This window comes from Neomonachus schauinslandi, chromosome 7 (genome assembly GCF_002201575.2).
Source record: "Neomonachus schauinslandi chromosome 7, ASM220157v2, whole genome shotgun sequence".
Classification (NCBI taxonomy): Eukaryota; Metazoa; Chordata; class Mammalia; order Carnivora; family Phocidae; genus Neomonachus; species Neomonachus schauinslandi.
In genome coordinates this window covers 84,827,380-84,847,908 of record NC_058409.1, presented here as the reverse complement: position 1 = coordinate 84,847,908, position 20,529 = coordinate 84,827,380, and the positions used below count along the sequence as shown (strand labels likewise).

Below are 20,529 nucleotides of genomic sequence, written 5' to 3'. Positions count from 1 at the left end.
AGATCATTTTTTTTTACCTAACACGATTTCTCTTTAGAGAGATTTAAATAGTTGCTTCTTCATAAGGCACTGGCCTTTTTAACTTGAATTTGCTTTACATTGTCTTTAATTTATATGTAATGGACACCTGGGTGGCTCGGTCGTTAAGCATCTGCCTTCGGCTCAGGTCCTGGCTCCTTGCTCAGCGGGGAGCCTGCTTCTCCCTCTGCCTGCCGCTCCCCCTGCTGGTGCTCTCTCTCTCTCTCTCTCTCTGGCAGATATATAAATAAAATCTTTAAAAAAAAAGTTATATGTAAAATGAATATTTGTTACTCATCTACTGATTTGCATTTATAAGCAAATCTAAATACCCACCCCACAGTCTATACTAAGTGCTGTTAACAGGGCAATCAAAGGTATCTGTTTAGAGAGAGAAATGTCTCCAGACTTGTCCGTCTGTTCTTTTCATTTTGTTTTGAAGTAGTAATGCTCATGTAGTTACAGTTTTGTGACGATGACCTTGCAGTTCCATGCTACTCTCTCACACCCTGGTAGTGTCAGTGTCTGGAGTGAATACTCTGGAGCAGCTTCCTGAAGAACTTATATAAATTAAAAGTAAAATATTCAGGGGTGCCTAGGTGGCTCAGTCGGTTAAGCGTCTGCCTTCGGCTCAGGTCATGATCCTGGGGTCCTGGGATCAAGTCCCACGTCACTTGTGCTCTCTTGTGCGCGTGTGCTCTCTCTCTCTGTGTCAAGTAAATAAATAAATAAATAAAATCTTTAAAAAAATGTTAAATATTCAAATAACAGGTGTTTGATTTTTTTAAAAGATTTTATTTATTTATTAGAGAGAGAGCAAGAAAGCACAAGCAAGGGGAGTGGCAGAAAGCAGCTGAGCAGGGAGCCAGACTCGGGGCTCGCTCCCAGGACCCCTGAATCATGACCTGAGCTGAAGGCAGACGCTTAACCGACTGAGCCACCCAGGTGTCCCTGGGTGTTTGATTTTTGCAAGGAATACTCAACGCCTTCACAGCATCATTGCAGCACATTCCAGACAGTATTGCTTTAACTAGATACTTCTTCCCCACCTCTCCCCTGCAGCACCTTACCCTTGTTATTAGAAAGACTTGGTAACAGCAAAAGTCCAGAACTTCGGCAGTGTGGTCCATGGATGGGTATTGTTAGGTTCATACAGTATCTTAACATTCAGCATTGGTTGTCAATACTTAGAAACTGGAAGAGTTCACTTTAAAAGTCCAAATTTGTAGGTTATCTTTAGAAAATGAGAGGATTTGGGTGCCTGGGTGGCTCAGTTGGTTAAGCGACAGCCTTCGGCTCAGGTCATGATCCTGGAGTCCCCTGATCGAGTCCCTGCTCGGCAGGGAGCCTGCTTCTCCCTCTGACCCTCCCCCCTCTCATGTGCTCTCTGTCTCTCTCATTCTCTCTGTCTCAGATAAATAAATAAAATCTTTAAAAAAAAAAAATGAGAGGATTTGGAAACACTGTCCTGTGATCTCGTATGACAGCTGCCTGTGCCCCCCAGCACCCCCACGCTGGATTTCCCTTTTCCTCATTTACATTTCCTGCCGGGCCCCTGCTGGCATTGAGTCCTCACCCGTACTTCCTCCTCCCCATGTCAGCAGCCATCCTCAGAATGCTGTGGGCCTGCTCACCTGCTAATGCATGCCACCACTGTTAGCTTTCTGTACTTCTAGTTTTCTGTCTTAAAAATGGGAATTTGTGAGGGGGGTGGTGCCTGGGTGGTGCAGTTAAGCATTCACCTCTTGAATTTGGCTCAGGTCATAATCTCGGGGTTGTGAGATTGGGTTCTGTGCTGAGCGTGGAGCCTGCATAGGATTCTCTCTCTCTCTCCCTCTCCTGCTCCTCCCCCCAGCCCCCTCCCCCTCTCTCTCTCTCTCAAAAAAAGGGGGGGATTATATCTGGCACTTATTGTCCATGAAAACTTTGACAATTAGTGTGAATTTTTAAGAACATTTCAAGTAAAATTATTTATTGCTACTTTGATTAGTATGTTTTTTAAAAAAGATTTTGTTTCATGATTTAAGATCAGCCCTATAGCAGACACTGCTGTTTCTTGAGTCAGAACTTAGATATGCTTTAAATGAGTTTTTTGTTTGCCATGCCTATTTCTTAGAAGATTTTAAGCCAAAGATAGAAGCCTGAAACTAATATATACTTACGTATTTATGTATAAATATTCTAACACACATATATATGTGTGTCTGTGCACACTTATCTACTTACGGATATACTAATCCAGTTAATACATTCTTAGCTTTACGTGATTTTAATAAAATTGCTTCTTAAATAACTTTAAGTTTCTTAATATAAACTTTACAATAATTTATTTGATAACTTCTTAACTTTTAAAAGCACGTTTAGGATGAACCGAAAAATAGAGCATCACATGTGTGAATGTTAACTTGAGATGAATGGTCTTTCCTTTCAGAATACGGCAGGAGAATGATATGGTTGATTCAGCGCCTCAGTGGGAAGCTGTATTAAGGAGACAAAAGGAAAAAAATCAGGCAGACCCCAACAACAGACGATCCAGACATAGATCTCGCTCGTATGTAGGCTCTTTTTATACCTTTATTCAAAAAGCACTGAGCTTGAAGTAGCATGCAGATTCTAGGGCAGATGGAGCTGTCTCTTTGAGGTCTTCTAAAGTGATTTTAGTTCCAACACGATTATCCCATTGTTTGTTTGTCATATTTCCCTTCTTATGTTTGTGACATTCATTAACTCTATCGGAAGCCATAGAAGTTGGAGCATTGCCAAAACAAAATGTTGAAAACAAGGCTATCAAGACTCTGTTTTGTTTTGTTTTGTTTTTAAACAAAGCATACATTCAACCAGGTAAGTAGGAACAGTCTTTGTTCTGGAGCCTGGCTGTTGGCAAAAATACCTGCTGCTTCTCTCAATTTGAGTCTGCAGAATTCTCTGAAGTCTTGTTCGAGATTGAACCAGATGTGAATATCTTCCTATTAAATTACCATTTGTGAGCAGTAGGCAGTGAGTGATTCATTACACCCCAATGCTGGGATTTGCCTGTGCCTTCTGTTGCTAGGCAATGCCATGTGTGAGCACAATTACCCCATAATGATGAGATTGCCAGTCCCCCAAATTAATTTTCTTTTGAGCTGATAAAATTTCTAGGTTTTTTTTTTTTTTTTTAATGTGTGCATCATTCAGATTTAGATAGCCCCATCTCCACACCCCTTCCCAAAGCATACCTTTTAAGTGTGAGCTGCGACTAACTATCCATCCCTTTGTGATCCTAGGTGGTTAGATGTCTGGTGTTGCTTATTTGTGGAAGGATGGATTAGTGTCTCAGATAGGGTGGTGGAAGGAGGCCACGGAGTGGATACAGAGACAAACTGTAGGTAGGTGGAGGGGGTGGATCCAGGGAGCCAGGCAACAGGGTGTTCTGGTTAACAGAGGCTAGGAGAGAACTCGGAGGATACACCCCAGAACCCCGTGTGGCTCTAAGGGATGCTTTTCAGTCTTGGATGCTTACTTTTTAATTAGAAGTTATCCTAGAGTGTGGTTTTGTTTTTATTGGTGGTACATCATAATGAGTGATGTCTGTTTCTTTTCTAATAGAAAATTCTCAAGTAGTGACTATGCTGTGTACCAGACCCTTAAAGATTTATTTGTTGCTCCATAATGTTTTTGTTCTGGAACCTAATTAAAATATACAATTTAAAGCAGAAGTTAATAAATTTTCCTTTGTCTTGACTACTACCTTCCCCCAGCTCCATTATAAAAGAGAGGTTTAGAACTGGAAGAATCAAGACCTTATGGTTGACAGTTTAACCAAAAGGCACAGAATCCCAAGATCAGGATGCAGCATAGTCATGGGTAAATCTTTTGCAACCACGCTTTTACCTTTCCATGTGGAATCTTCTTTCTCAGGGACTTGTAATACACAAGGTTTGGTTACTTGGCATTAAATCTTAAAAACAGCATTTAGGGGCGCCTGGGTGGCTCAGTTGGTTAAGCGTCTGCCTTCAGCTCAGGTCATGGTACCAGGGTCCTGGGATCGAGTCCGGTGTGGGGCTCCCTGCTCAGTGCAGAGCCTGCTTCTCCCTCTCCCTCTGCCATTCCTTCTGCTTGTGCTCTCTGGCTCTCTCTCTCTGTCAAAAAAAAAAAAAAAAAAAAAAAAAGGTTTAAAAGCAGCATTTAGTTTTTCTCATAATTTATAAATTTCTAAATTTCATTCTAAATTCAATTAAATGCCCATAGTAAATTTCATTTATTAAAAAGGGAAAAGTAAAATAAAATTGGGAAAAGTTTTCTATATAAATTTTGAAGAAGTCAAAAAACATTACTGGAGGCAATATTTAAAATTTTTGAGTAATAGTCCATTGTATGATTATACCACGATTTGTTTATCCATTCTCCTCTTGATGGGCATATGGGTTGTTTCCACTTTTTGCTATTGTGTTAAAAGTTTCTATACACATTCTATACAAGTATATCTGTGGAGTATGTTATCTTATGCCCTGGGATCAATACCTGAGTGGAATTGCTGGGTTAGAGGATATTTCTAACCATATTAAATGTAATAATAAACTACCAAAATGATTTCCGAGAAGGCTGTATCATTTTATGCCCCCACTAGAGGTGTATGAGAGTTCTAATTCTGCCCCATTCCTGTAAATACTTAGTTCTGTCTTATTAATTTTAGCTATTCGGTTTGGCTTGAAGTGATATCCCATTATGGTTTCAATTAACATTTCCCTGATGACTAATGATGTTAACCACATTTTCCTGTGCTTTTTGGCTATTCATGTATCTTCCTTTTTAAAGTGTTTAACTTTTTGCCCATTTTTATTGGATTGTTTCTTTTTTATTACTTATTTGTAGGGTTCTTTATGTAGTCTGGATATAAGTTCTTTTTCAGATATGTATATGATGTATATTTTCTTCCTAGCTGTGGTTTGCTTTTTCATGTTCTTAACATTGTTTTTTGATAAACAGATATTTTAAATTTTGATGAAGACCAGGATATCATTTTGTTTTCATTTATAGTTAAGACTTTTTTACATCCTAAGGAATATTTGCCTACCCCAAAGTCACAAAGATGTTCTCATACCTTTTTCTAGCAGGTTTATAGATTTTGCTTTTTATTTAGGTCTGTCATCCCTCTAGAATTAATTGTTCAGTATGTATGAGGTAGAGGTAGATATTGAGAAGTTTTTTTCCAGGTGCTTATGCAGTATTCCAGGCCCATGTGTTAAAAAGACTATCTTCATTGAAATGCCTTGCGGCCTCTGTTGAAATTCAGTTAACTGCTTATATGTGGGCCAATTTTATTTCATTGATCTATTTGTCTGTTCGTAAGCCACCATGTTGTCTTGGTTACTGTAGCTTTATAGTAAGACTTGAATCAGGTAGTATAAATTCTCCAATGTTGTTTTTTTTATTTTCAAGATTGCTTTAGCTATTTTAGGTCTTCTGCATTTCTACATGAATTTTTGAATCAGCTTGTTAGATTTTACTCCCCCCCCCCCCAAAAAAAGACTTTAGGCTTATGTTGAATCTATAGCTCAATTTGGAGAAAATTCTTAACCATTTATTTAAGCCTCTTAACATCTTTCAGCAATGTTTCTTGGATTGCAGTATGGAGTTACTGCATTTATTTTGTTACATTTAATCCTAAATGTTTAATATTTTTAATGGTACTGAACTATACTTTAAAAATGCTATTTTCCAATTGTTGGTTAGTAGATAGAAACACAAATTATTTTTATTTTATTTTATTATGTTATGTTAATCACCATACATTACATCATTAGTTTTTGATGTAGTGTTCTGTGATTCATTGTTTGCGTATAACACCCAGTGCTCCATTCAAAACGTGCCCTCTTTAATACCCATCACCAGGCTAACCCATCCCCCCACCCTCCCCCCCTCTAGAACCCTCAGTTTGTTTCTCAGAGTCCATAGTCTCTCATGGCTCATCTCTCCCTCCGATTTCCCCCCCTTCATTTTTCCCTTCCTACTATCGTCTTTTTTTTTTTTTTTTTTAAAACATATAATGTATTATTTGTTTCAGAGGTACAGGTCTGTGATTCATCAATCTTACACAATTCACAGAGCTCACCATAGCACATACCCTCCCCAATGTCTATCACCCAGCTACCCCATCCCTCCCACCCCCCACCACTCCAGCAACCCTCAGTTTGTTTCCTGAGATTAAGAATTCCTCATATCAGTGAGATCATATGATACGTGTCTTTCTCTGAACAAATTATTTTTATATTAATATTGTATCTTGCCACTTTGCAACCTTTAATGTTAAATTGATTTCATATCTCTGGAAGCTTTTTAAAAAAATTCCTTAGGATTTTTCACATTTACAATCCTATTGTTTGTGACCAGAGACCATTTTCCTTTATTTCTAATCTTTTTTCTTTTTATTTCTATTTTTTCCCTTTATACGCTGGCTATATCTTCCAGTACAGTGTTGAATTACAATGTTGAATAGAAGTAGTAAGAACAGAGACCTCCTTAGCTTGTTCTCTTTCTTAGGGGGAAAACATTCAGTATGCCATATTAAGTATGATGCTAGCTGTAAGATTGAGGAAGATCATTCTGTTTCTAGTGTAAGAGTTTTTATCGTGAATGAGTTTGAATTTTGTTATAAGCTTTTTCTGCATCTGAGATGACTTCTTTATTCTGTTAGTGGGAGAATTACAGTGATTCAGTTTTGAATGATACATCCTTGCATTCCTGAGATAAACCCTCAGGGTCCTGATGTATTATCCCTTCTATATATTGCTGGATTCTATTTGATATTATTTTGTTAAGAAATACTGGTCTGTAATTTTCTTGTATCTTTGTCAGGTTTTTGGTAACAGGTTTTTACTGGTCATTTAAAATAATTTGGCAAGTGTTCATCTTTTCTCCATTTTCTGAAATAGTTAATGTAAAAAATTAGCATTATTCCTTCCTTAAATATTTGATATAATTCACCAGTAAAACCATCTCTGCCTGGAATTTTCTTTATGGAAAGTTTCAAATTACAATCTCAGTTTCTTGAACAGATATTGATTGATTGGGCCATTCTGATTTTTACTTGTTACGTGTAGGTTTAAGTATTCTTTAAAAAGAATTTGTTCATTTTATCTAAATTATCAAATCTTTTAGCAAAAATTTTTCATAATAATTCTTTAGTATCTTTTTAACATCTGTTGTGATACCACCTCTTTTATTCCTGATGTTGATAATTTGTGTTTTCTCTTTATATTTCCCTTAATCTATCTTTTCAGAGAACTAACTTGGGTTTGTTGATTTTCTTTGCTGTCTATTTCATTGATTTCCACTCTTTATTACTTCCCAATATTCATTTTGTCTTTTATTTGTTCTTTTTTCATCTTCTTAAGGTCACACTCATAAACCTTTCTCCCTTTTAAATATAAGTATAAAGTTGTAAATTTCCCCCAAGCCCTATAGTTTTAACTGTATCTCACATATTTTGATGTGTTTTTATTATCATGTAGTTCAAAATCATTTTTAATTTCTTGTGATTTCTTTGACCCTAGACTTTTTTTTAGTAGTGTGTTGATTAATTTCCAAATATTAGAGGATTTTCTAGATATCTCATGAGTATTATTGATTTCTAATTTAATTCCATTGTGATAAAAACAATCTCTAAGATTCCTTTGAAATTTATTGAGACTTGTTTTATGACCTAGCATATAATCTTTCATGATGAATGATCTGGTGGACTTGAAAAGAATGAGTATTCTCAGGCATTGGATGTAGTCTATAAATGTCAAGTAGATCTAGTTAGCTGATAGTCTTGTTCAGATGGTCTGCATCTTTTCCGATTTCTTTGTTTACTCTTCCATCAGTCATTGAGAGAGGGGTGTTAAAATTTCCAGTAATGATTATGGATTTGTCTGTTTTACTCTTTAGTTCTGTCAGTTTTTGCTTCAAGATATTTTGTAGCTCTGATGTTAGGTACCTACATATTTGCAATTTTTTTGTCTCCCTGGTGAATTGACCCTTTTATCATTATGAAATGTCTTCTTTATGCTGATAATACTCCTTTCTTTGTGTCCACTACACACACAGACACACACACCCAAACTCTTTTGTGTGGGGGTGTGTGTGTGTGTATCCATTGCATCCTTTTCATGCTCTCTCTTTGCATGTTCTGTCCTTTTAACCCTTTCATTTTTAGCTGAGGTATGTTTTTCTATTTAGAGTCCATCTCTTGATCTCTTGTAGACAGCATAGGGTTGGACTTTTTTTTTTTAAATCTACCTGACCATCTCCTACCCTTTAAATTGAATGTTAGTATATTTGCAGTTCATGTAATTATTAATATTTGGTGGTTCATGTGTACCATTTTGCTCTTTTTCCTATTTACTGTATCTGTTTTTTGTTGGTTTGTTCCTCCTTTCCTATTATATATCTTGTGTTAATTGAATATTTTTTGGTACTCTATTTTACTTGTAATTAACATCTTCCCTATACTTTTTATTATTTTTTTCTTTAGTGGTTTCTCAATGGCTTACAGTATGATTCCTTAATTTATCACAGCATATGTAAAATTTAGAAATATGTAAATTTAGAAATCTTGGAAAAATATAGCTCCATTTATCCCTCTTTGTTCTTTGTACTATTGTCATACATCTTATTTTTGCATATTAGTAGCCCCATGTTACAATGTTATTATCTTTGCTTAAACAGGAAGTTGTTTTTAAAAGAAATCAAGAAAAGAGGAAAAAAAGTTATAGTTATTGTAGTAGACAGAAAATAGTCCCCTAGATGTGTCCATATCTTAGTCTCCAAGACTTGTAAATATTTTGTTAGATGGCAAAGGGGAATTAAGGTTGCAGGTGGAATTAAGATTGTTAACCAGTTGACCTTCTGCCAGAGATCTTCTCCTGAGTTATTCAGGTGGGCTCAAAGTAATCCCAGGGTTCTTAAAAAGTGGAAAAAAGGACAGGAGAAGGAGTGAGAATGATTCAGTTTGAGAAGAATTCAATCTCTGTTACTGGCTTTGAAGATGGAGGAAGGGGCCACGAGCTAAAGAATGGGGGCAGCCTCTAAAGTTGGAAGAGGTAAGGAAGTGGATTTTCCCCTAGAGCCTCCAAAAAGGAATGTAGCTCTGTCAACACCTTGATTTTAGTCCAGTTAGACCTTGGTCAGATTTCTGATCTACAGAATTTTATGATAAGAAATTTGTGTTGTTTTAAGCCACTAAATTTGTCAGTGGCTACAGCAGCAATAGAAAATGAATACAGTTACCTACTTATTTACTATTATCAGTGTGTTCTGTTTCTTCCTCTAGATCTGACATTCTATTTTTCTTGCTTTAGCATGTCTTAATAGTACCAGTCTGCAGATGATACATTAGCTCAGTTTTGTGTGAAAATGTCTTTATTTTAACCCTTATTTGTAACATAATTTCACTAGCTATAGGATTCCAAGTTGATGGGTTTTTCTTTCCCACTTAAAAGAGATGGTTCAGTTGTATTCTGGTTTCCGTCATTTCTGATAGGTCAGTCTTCATTCCATGGGCACCGTATGGACTTCGTCTTTTTTTCCCGCTAGCTACTTTTATGATTTTTCCATTATTTTTAGTTTTTATCTGTTTGACTGTGGTATAGCTAAATGTGGTTTTCTTTGTATTTATCATTTATGTTTTTGTAATTTGATGTTTTTTTCCACCAAATTTCAGAGATTTTTTTGGCCATTATTTTTCAAATTCTTTTTTTCTGACCCATTCAGTCTTCCTCTTTTCTTGGGCATCCAATTGTATATATGCTAGACCATTTAGTATTGTCACACAAGCAAACAAGGTTTTGTTCATTTTTAAAATCTTTTTGCTCCCCTTTTAAATTTTGATCATTTCTGTTGACTTGTTTTCAACCTCATCAATCTTTGCTCCCTGTGTTGTCCAATCTTCTCTTAAAGCCACTCTAAACTTTATACTTTCCTATTCTAGAATTTCAGTTTTGTTCTTTTTATTCTTTTCATTTCTTTGTTGAGATTTCCCATCTGTTAATTTATTATGTCCATATTTTCCTTTAAATTGTTATACACATTTGTACAAGATGTTTTAAAGCCCTTGTTGGTGAATTCGCATGTCTGTGTCTTTCAAAATCTGTTTCTATTGACTGCTTTTATTATTTTAGATTATGATTATATTTTCTTATCTCTCTACATATACAGTAATTTTTTATTGTATGCTGAAAATTTTAGATAATATCTAGGAGGAGGTTTGGATTATGCTGTCTTTGAAGAGTCAAATTTTGTTCTGGCAGGCAGCTAAATTGTTGGCTATGCCTTTTTTTTTTTTTAGAGATTTTATTTGTTTTAGAGAGAGAGCGCGCGCACTCATGAGTGTGCACACGAGTGGGGGGAGGGGCAGAGGGACAAGGAGACTCCACACTGAGCTGAGCCCAAGGTGACAGGATCACGACCTGAGCCTAAATCAAGTCGGGCCGCTTAACGGACTGAGCCACCCAGGTGCCCCAATTGTTGGCTACTCTTGATCTTACTTTTTATGCTTGGTTTTATGCTTTGATAGGGTGGAACATTTTAGACTTGGTCATTAGCTTAGGATGTGTTTTTTACTTTAGGCTTGGTCCTTATTCCTAAAACCTGGCTTTTCTGGTGTCTTAATTGAATGTACACCGTGCTCAGCATGGCTTCTCCACAGCAACTGCATCAGAACTCTGTCTCCTACCACTTCCCACTCTCTGGGGTCTCTATTCAGCTCTAAGCCTTGCAGCAGCTGCCCTCCATTAGAACTCACATAGTCTTACCCTGCTTATGTAGAGATTATGTGCAGTGAATATACTCAGCCAACCTTAAGGAAAACCCCATACAGACTTCTGGAGTCCCCTTTTATATTTTATTCTGCACTGTAAATTCCATCCTTATCGATAGCCTTACATTCCGATCTCTGCCTCCCTAGCCCCATGAGACTGTAGCTGCTTGAGCTCCACTTTCCCTTTATGGCATTGGGAAGGTGCCCCCAGGCAGAACACTGAAGGGGGGGGTGGAGGGGGTGGGAGGGTTGGGGGTAAGGGGGTGGGCTTGCCTTGTGCTTCACTATCACAGGCTTATCTTGTCTGTTGCCCAGTGTCTGAAAAATAGTTGCTTGGTATATTTTGTTTTATAGATCTTGAGGAGGGAAAGGTTCATCTGATACCACTTACTGAATTGTGATCACAAGCAGAAGTTCAGGAATACTCTTTTAAGGTGGAGAAATATTTTTTTTTTTCTCGAGCTCATGACCTTAAGATCAAGACCTGAGCTGAGATCAAGAGTCAGACGCTTAACTGACTAAGCCACCCAGGTGCCCTGGTAGAGAAATACCTTTAAATTGGGTATTGCTTTTATTAGATCAATTGAAATCAGAAAATAATGATACTTTAAACTTAAAATCTTATTTAAACTTTACTTTTAATCTTAACTACATGATAAAAATATCAGATCGGATAGAGGATTATCTCAAAAAAATGCAGTTGTATGAGAGCGCCCCATTAAGAGTTTGATGTTCTGGATTTTAGTTTTAAAGCAAACCATAAAAAAGATTTAGCAAATATTTGGGGTGACTTTATAACTGAACTTGGTTGATTAACAATATAGCTGATAGGGCCGAAGTGCAGTTAAAAAAATGACAAGTGAAGGGAAAAAAAATCTTTTTGAAGAAGTTCCTTCAGAAGTTGCTCTGCCTCCTTGGTAAAAAGCAGATTGAGAAAGAAGACCTTCCCAACAGGAAGACCCATTGGGAAACTTCTGTGGTGGGCTAGTGTGAGAGGTGGTTTTAGCTGAGAAGATGGTGGTGGTAGAAATGAAGAGAAGTGAATGGAAAGACATTTTGGAAGTAGTGGTGATGGATGTGGAGTGTTAGAGGTATTTTGGATGAATTTTCACTTTGGGGCTGATGGATGGAGTGGGTAGTCATGAGGTTTTACTGAGGTCGGGTGAGATGAGCTGGAGATGTGTGGGGAGAGAGTATTAAGATTTTTTTGTTTTGGGCGCCTGGGTGGCTCAGTTGGTTAAGCAACTGCCTTTGGCTCAGGTCATGATCCTGGAGTCCCGGGATTGAGTCCCATGTCGGGCTCCCTGCTCAGCAGGGAGTCTGCCTCTCTCTCTGACCCTCCCCCCTCTCATGCTGTCTATCTCATTCTCTCTCTCTCAAATAAATAAATAAAATCTTTAAAAAAAAAAAAAAGATTTTTTTGTTTTGTTAGGTTTGAGAAACCAAGTGGGCAATCAAATCGAAATGTCAAGTAGGCAACTAGATAAAACTGTTAAAACTCTACACGATGATGGAATACCTTATTTGGACATACTGGGCCCTCTCTTATTTCAGCTATGACATTAAAAATCTGAGATTTGTTGACAACTAATGAAGTTATCTGCTGGGTGCTGTTGTCAGACCTCTGTTGACATTCTGGGCCTCCCCGGTGTTAGTTTACTGCCTAATCTCCATGAACTCCCACTGTCATGTCTACAAACAGATAATACCATTCTCACAGAGTTTTGCTGAAAATTCAGGTCATACTTGAATTCAGGTACCTGTGACATCATACTTGCAATTACAGTTACTATAATTAGTAAGTTCTCCAGATCTTGGTTAATCTCTAGAAACACTGTAAGGTATTGACTTTTTTTTTTTCCCTTGAGATGAGGAGGAAGGGAGATATAAAGAGAGTAGGGTGGGGCCAACTCACATGAAGATTAGAATTTGGTTCTATGCAAATTTAGGAACCACTACTGCTTTTTTAAAAAATGGAAACATGGCTAGAGCAGCATCTGAGAAAGTAATTAAAATTGTTCTTCACATATACTTATATTTGGCATTTCAGATACACAGTAAACCACTTACCTCTCAATTACTCCCATATTCTTGAATTCCTACTGCGCTGTCTATAAATTGTCATACGGAGGTATATCCACTGGGGGTTTAGAATGCTATGATACATCATTCACACATGCTTCATGCATTTTATTTTTTTTAAATTCCCAGTGAAACGCTAAAAAGCTGTATTTATTATAAATACCAGAGACATACAATAGTATGAAATACAAAACCCCTCTCTCCTAAAACATGTTAAACTATAATGAGATTGGATCTCATCTAGGAAGTCATTGAGAAGTGCAGTTCTTTCTAGTACATTTTGCAGCTGCATTGCCATGACATTCTTGTTTACTTATCATTAGAAAACTTTGATGAAACTTCTTTTCTCTATGAGTAACCTTTACTTATTGGGATATTTGAAAGAGGCATTGAAGCCAAAACAATAGTTCTCATAGGTTCCACTTGTTTGGGTGAGAAGGCTCAGGCTCCCTCTGGTGGTGATAATGACTCACAATTTTTATTGAAAAATGATGATGCCAGAATGAGATTGTCAGGATGAAGTGATGTTCCCAGTTAAACACCAAACAGAAGTCTGATGCCTTAAAGATTGAGCATGCAGGTTTTGGAAGTGACTCTTGAATGATCTTCAGCAGCTAGGTTGCTGGGCTCTGTGGCTTCCTAATCCTTCTTTAATTCTGACATGGGAAGGGAGGAAAAAGGGAAGGAGGGGAAGATTAAGCTATCTCTTAATCATGTCTATTCTGACTGCTCAGGAATATGATGAGGAATATATTTGTTAAGGGCTTTGAATTTTTAAAATAAAGATGTTTTATAAACTTACAGTATTCTTAGTAACATATTTTCAACTCTAAATTTCCTTTAAGAGCAGTGTTCAGTAGTAAAATCACAAAAATAATAAGTCAAATGCTACCACATTTTTTATATTTTTTAGTATAATATAGTACACAAAATATAGTGTACTCTACCCTATAGTATAATATATAATGTTTTCTAGCTAATATAATTGGAAGGTTAGGGGGATATAGAAGACTACGTGCATTGATGGGGTTTAAACCCTTTGTACAGTCAACTGGGTGGCTCAGTCGGTTAAGTGTCTGAGTCTTGGTTTCAGCTCAGGTCGTGATCTCGTGGGTCATGGGATTGAGCCCCACATGAGGCTCCACACTCAGTGGGGAGTCTGCCTGAAAGATTCTCTCCCTCTACCCCTCCCACCACTTGTGTGCTGTCTCTCTCTCTAAAATAACTAAATCTTTTTTTTTTTTTAATATACCCTTTGTAGATTTATGAAGTAGTATTCTTATTTTAGGGTTTTGGAAGAAAGGAAGATGATGATTCTAAGTGATACCTCATCAAACAAATTTCTCTGAAAAATGAATATTTAAATTGGACTATTGGTATAAGGTGTGGATGAGGGATGTTTGTTTTTTTTTTTTTTTGAGAAGTACTGGACTAATATTGGACTTAATGTGCGTTTTTTATAGAAATAGAACATTTCCTTAGGAACTTATTTGGAGAGTTCAAGTAAAACATCTGCATAATTAAGGGCCTTTTAATTAAGAAAAATGGCTGTCGGAATCCCACAGCTTTCTAAATCTACAGAATGATGTTGAGCCGCAGATCCTGAATTCATCCTAAATTATTGATTAAATGTATGCAGATGTAAGCATAAAAATAATACATTCCTCATTAGCATGTTGCCTGTGTTTACATCTGTTAAATCACAGGTGGTCTAGGAATTGGAGGAAATTAGGGCTTTTTTTTGTTTCTTTAGCTTTGGAACTTCTCCCTGCCCTAAAGCTGCTTGAGACCACTGGCCATTTCAGAACTCAGTTTCCTTAAATATATGACTATTATAGACGCTATAGAACTGAAACACATAGGCTAAACTTCTGAATCTTTTAGGATCATTATTTATGGCCGGAAGGACTAATGTTCCCATTTGGGTTAAGATAACATTTCTGCTAATTCTTACAAGATGGGACTGAAAGGCATTGCCTGTGGAATCACAACAATAGTAATTTTTTAAAACATGAAAATACATCTATGTTTTTTTTTCTTTTTTTTTTAATAGTTTTCTTCTTTTTTTTAAAGATTTTATTTATTTATTTGAGAGAGAGAGAACACATGAGAGGGGGGAGGGTCAGAGGGAGAAGCAGACTCCCCGCCGAGCAGGGAGCCCGATGCGGGACTCGATCCCGGGACTCCAGGATCATGACCTGAGCCGAAGGCAGTCGCCCAACCAACTGAGCCACCCAGGCGCCCGTTTTTTTTTCTTTTCTAATAACTAAGGTTAGAAATTCTCTTGGCTAAAAATAAATCAGAAAAGAGAGGTTAATATAAATAAGAAAATAAAGTTACCTGCAGTTCCAAAACTCAGAAATATCCAGTATTATCAAGCTTTTTGTATATTGTTCGCATTCACCATCTCTCATCACTAGCCTGTGGTGGTGGTCGTGGGGGCCCCCTCATTGCTTTTTCTCATTCTCTCTCTCTCCTTCCTCAAAGCACTCAGTTTTGAATCTCATACCATCAAAAGTCCACCACTTACTGTAGCTCATCAACTGCGCCCTGGGTTTCTTCCCTCTTTCTTTTAAGATTTGGTTCCTGCCTTGCTGTCATTCTTTACAGCACTGTTTCAGTATCCACATAATGGATCTTTGCAGTGACCTGGCCTCATAGTCGCTCCACCCGACCATAGCTACTTTACTTTCAGGTCAAACCTTTGACCAGTCATTTCCGATCTGGGGCAGTTCTGCCTCCATGAGACGTTTGCCAATGTCTGGAGACAATTTTTGCTTGTCACCCTGGGGAGGTATTAGTAGCATCGTGGGTAGAGACCGTAGGTGCTACTCATCATCCTATGATGCACAGGACAGCCCTCGATAGCAAAGAATTACCTGACCCCAAATGTCAGTAGTGCTGAGGTTGAGGAACCCAGGTCAACTCAAAGATAGCCACACTATCGCATCTTTCAGAGATAAGAATGATTATCAATAGAACGGCCTCCCAACCTAGATATGATGTAATACTTTAGACTGTTGGGTGACCTTCTGTGAGAATCAGATGCTGGTGTATAGTTGAAACAGAACCATCTTTCCTCTGGGAATGGAGTGAGCAGCTTAGTGCTTTTTAATATTAGCATCTTCTCTGGTAGTATCACTTCGTGGGTTATCATATTGTCCAGTGAATCACACCAGCCAAATGTAGGAAAGGCAGATTTCTTACAGAAAAATCCTTCCAAAGAAGCATTTCTTCTTTTTTTTAATATCCTTTTTTGTTTTTTTTTAAAGATCTTATTTATTTATGTGACACACAGAGAGAGACAGCGAGAGAGGGAACACAAGCAGGGGGAGCGGGAGAGGGAGAAGCAGGCCTCCCGCTGAGCAGGGAGCCCGATATGGGGCTCGATCCCAGGACCCTGGGACCAGGACCTGAGCCGAAGGCAGATGCTTAATGACTGAGCCACCCAGGCGCCCCAAAGAAGCATTCCTTAAGATTTTTTTTACGCATATAATTTTATTATATAACAACATCAACATTTAACAATAATCACGTTTTATATGTTTGAGACCAAGGCTTCATCCCCTCCCCTTATCTTCCATGTTTTGATTCCTTTTGAGTTGATTAAAAGACCTTTACAGGTTTTTTTTTCCCCCCACAAAGGAAAAAAAAAAAAGACCACTTAGTCAATTTAATTGCTAGAAAGTAGCTTATTGTATTCTGTGGGCTCAGAAAACCCTACCAGAATGCCTCAGTGGTGCCTCATTAACTGAGAAAAATGAAAACAATGGTAATATCATCTGTAGAATGTGATATTGAGCCCAAAATGTTGACACAGATTATGAATGTAAAATTGCACATGACAGAGTATTGCAGTGGCTTTGCAAACCTCCAGGCCTTTTAATTGTTAGGGTTTGGGTCCTTTCTTTGGGCCTTTATTAGGCTTTGGTTCTGTTGAAAGGATGAATGAAAGCTTATCATTTTCTCACTAGGAAAAAACGTCATTCTGTGCAACAATTGCAGTGATAATAGATTTCTAGAATTCATTGCTATTATGGGGAGGGTGAACACAGGAATGCTGACTTCCAATTTCTCATTCTAGGAAATTAAAAGTAGTGGTATAATTTCTACTCGAGTAGCTTTCGGAGAAGAGATTGTGGGGTATGTAGATGGGGATGGAGAAGGGCATATAGAGGGTGACAGTACGAGCCACACATAGATTCCAGCATTTCTGGGCCCGTGCTTTTACCCAGAAACACAGTGTCAGATGTAATATGAAAGGTGGGTCACTAGCACAGTCTGCCAGGTCTGAGCTGTCCCACCATTTCCTTTTCCGTGGTTGCTGCTTCTAGTAGGTAATCACAGATCATGTTGAGAATCTTTTGTATTAATAGAATCAGGATGAGTTCTTTGCCTTTACTTAGAAATAGCCAGAAGGGGGGCGCCTGGGTGGCTCAGTCGTTAAGCGTCTGCCTTCGGCTCAGGTCATGATCCCAGGGTCCTGGGATCGAGCCCCGCATCGGGCTCCCTGCTCAGCGGGAAGCCTGCTTCTGTCTCTCCCACACCCCCTGCTTGTGTTCCCTCTCTTGCTGTCTCTCTCTGTCAAATAAATAAATAAAATCTTTAAAAAAAAAAAAAAAAGAAAAAAGAAATAGCCAGAAGGACCAGAAACAGAAGCCCTGAATCCTCTTCATTGTAAAATCACCACTGGAGGGTGTGTGGATTTGCTCCTAAACTTCTAAGCTCTATTCATCACATAAAGCCCTGCCTGCTTGTGGCTGGTTGTTCTGTGATTTTCTTCAGTAGTGCTAGCAGATAAATTATCCGGTGTCTCTATACTATCCCACATTGGCTCTCCCTGCCCAGTCTTTTCTTGTCTGGTCCCAGCTGGCAAATAAGAACTTCAAGGTCTGAAAACTAGGAATGTTGCTCTGCTAAAGTTAGCTGTGAGATTGTTAGATGAAGCATGTTTGTAGACATGAGTGGTGTGTTTTCTCTTTATAGGAGGAGCCCTGATATCCAAGCAAAAGAAGAGTTATGGAAGCATATTCAGTAAGTACTGCTTTTTTTCTTATTATTGTTCTAAAACCCGTGTAGTGTTAAGGCATTTACGAGGAAGACCACTGGACACCAAGAGGCAGCCTCTGGCTGAAGCCTGTCCCACGGTCTACTTTGCCATCATTGTGTGGAACACCGCCCTCCCATGGTGGTGCCTTCTCAGGCCAGCAGCCCCTCTGTAGGTAGTCCTCTCTTTAGACCAGTTAGCCTTGCCTGTAAATGGGCCTCAGACTGGCCAATAGTTTACAAATAAATACCAAGGGGGGCGCCTGGGTGGCTCAGTCGTTAAGCGTCTGCCTTCGGCTCAGGTCATGGTCCCAGGGTCCTGGGATCGAGCCCCGCATCGGGCTCCCTGCTCTGCAGGAAGCCTGCTTCTCCCTCTCCTACTCCCCCTGCTTGTGTTCCCTCTCTCGCTATGTTTCTCTCTGTCAAATAAATAAAATCTTTAAAAAAAAAAAGCAAAAAACAAATAAATACCAAGGAAAACAGATTCAGAAGGAAAAAAGATGCCTACTGCAGGGGAGAGAAGCCGATTTTTTGTAGGGAGATAATGGGTGGAGAGTCCTCTACATTCTGGATATAGAAAAACTGGAAAAAAAGAAGAGCTATAGAAAAGGGTTTTTTTTCCCCCCCCGTTTTTCCTTGAATACATTCTAGTTTTTTAATCTTTGTTCCTGGCTTATGTTTCTCCTAGTTTTACTAACGTTGTGTTTTGGGACACGGTTAGGAAGGGAAAACCCATCTGCCGGTTGTGAAAGGTATTAATTAGTATTTATATCAGCATCATAACTTTAATTTTCTTGCACATTCCCTTCTAGAAAGGAACTTGTGGATCCTTCTGGATTGTCTGAAGAACAATTAAAAGAGATTCCATATACTAAAGTAGAGTGCGTATGTCTTTGAAAATCTTTTCACAAAAGTTTCATTAATACTTATTAGTAAATAATCCATTCTTACTCTTCATTGGTGTTCCATGAAGTGCTTTAATTTGTCTTTCTGTTTTAACTAAAATTACAACTTTAGGGGAAGAGGTAGAAAAGGGTGTATTAAAGCTAATTGATATTCTGTCCTACGGTCACTATTATCTCCTATTAACTGCCTGTTTGTATGTGGTAGCTACAAAAGGGCTTTTGATGATTAATGTCAGTTTTAAAATAAAAATTCCTTTTTTGAGATATTCACTGATTGGTAACAATGTTTCTTCTTATTCATTACTTTAATGCCCAGAGAATTATATTGGCCACAAATCCTTTCATATAAGCCCAACCCAATCCCTGTCATAGAACTAGCACATTGAACATGCTTCATGGAAGCATAAGAGGACTCCCTAATCATTCAGTATAGGATGCAGCATAAGATGATCTATTTACTCTGTTTTCTGCCCTGCTACAATGAGTTAAGAGAAAGTGGGATTCTACTTCATTGCTTCATGTCCCTCTGTAACCCATGCTTGCTTCCCACTCTGGTCAAACAGCAGGTTTGTACACACCCTCCCCCACTCCCATTCCTACCTCTCCTTATCTTTGGGCCAAAGATTGAATTCTTAATGACAGGCTAATTAGTAGCTAGGACAAGGACCAACTTTTTCTGGTAGGAATGCCATTTTGTCTGCATTGTAGGTTTTTTTTTTTTTACACACTTTTGGAAAAAATTGAACTGGGAATAGTTTCATTAAAATTTTTTCATTTAAGAGAAAATATATATATACCCACGTACATACAAATACTAGAGTGTCATTTTCATGTATGGTCAAAGGAGAAGTGTTCTGTTGTTAGCTTGTGAAATTTAAACCACTTAGGCTTTACAGGCTCAGAGGGATCAAGTTCTTTTTAAACTCTCGAAGTCTTATTCTTCTGTGGTTTCCACCTTAAGGGAAAATTCCAAATTATCCTGTTCTGACTTCTGGTTTGTTTCCACATTTTTGGTTGCTTGTTCAGGACTCAAGGTGACCCAGTCCGCATCAGGCATTCCCATTCGCCGCGAAGTTACCGCCAGTATCGCCGGTCCCAGTGTTCAGATGGAGAGCGATCTGTTCTCTCGGAGGTGAAGTAAGTAGGCAAGCGTGAGTACATCATCCCCTCCATGGTTCCGGCTCCAGAACAGCACAGTATAATGGGATTTTCTGCAATGATGGAAATGTTCTGTATCTGTGGCTATTATTTGAAAAGTGGCTAGAGTGACTGAGAAACTGAAAATGTAATATTATTTTTAATCAATTTAAATTTAAACAGCCCTGTACGGCTAGTGGCAACCATATGGGATGGCACAGAGCTAGACCATACTTAGGCTAAATCATGACACCTCCAAGCTATGCACTGAAACTTTTATTTATTTATTTTTAAGATTTTTATTTATTCATTTGACAGGGATAGAGAGAGAGAGCATGCCAGAGAGCACAAGTCGGGGCAGATGGCAGAGGGAGAGGGAGAAGCAGGCTTCCCAGTGAGCAGGGAGCCCGATATGGGGCTCGATCCAGGACCCTGGGATCATGCCCTGAGCCAAAGCAGACACTTAACTGACTGAGCCACCCAGGCGCCCCTGCCCTGAAACTTTTAGAAGAAGAAGATGTATGAACTATTCTGTTATGAATAATGCATCCTTATTTGAGA

General features: G+C 38.3%; 1 protein-coding gene across 2 annotated transcripts in view; it reads left to right on the top strand.

Annotated features, from left to right (window-relative positions):
- The window catches only part of EPB41L4A (erythrocyte membrane protein band 4.1 like 4A), a 248,797-nt gene that overhangs the window by 224,018 nt on the left and 4,250 nt on the right, over positions 1 to 20,529 (top strand). For both annotated transcript variants that reach the window (XM_021701451.1, XM_021701458.1), the window contains exons 18-21: positions 2,450 to 2,569; positions 17,867 to 17,914; positions 18,739 to 18,807; positions 19,858 to 19,968. In XM_021701451.1, the coding sequence (XP_021557126.1) occupies positions 2,450 to 2,569; positions 17,867 to 17,914; positions 18,739 to 18,807; positions 19,858 to 19,968 (348 nt within the window). The remainder of the gene's footprint in view (positions 1 to 2,449; positions 2,570 to 17,866; positions 17,915 to 18,738; positions 18,808 to 19,857; positions 19,969 to 20,529) is intronic.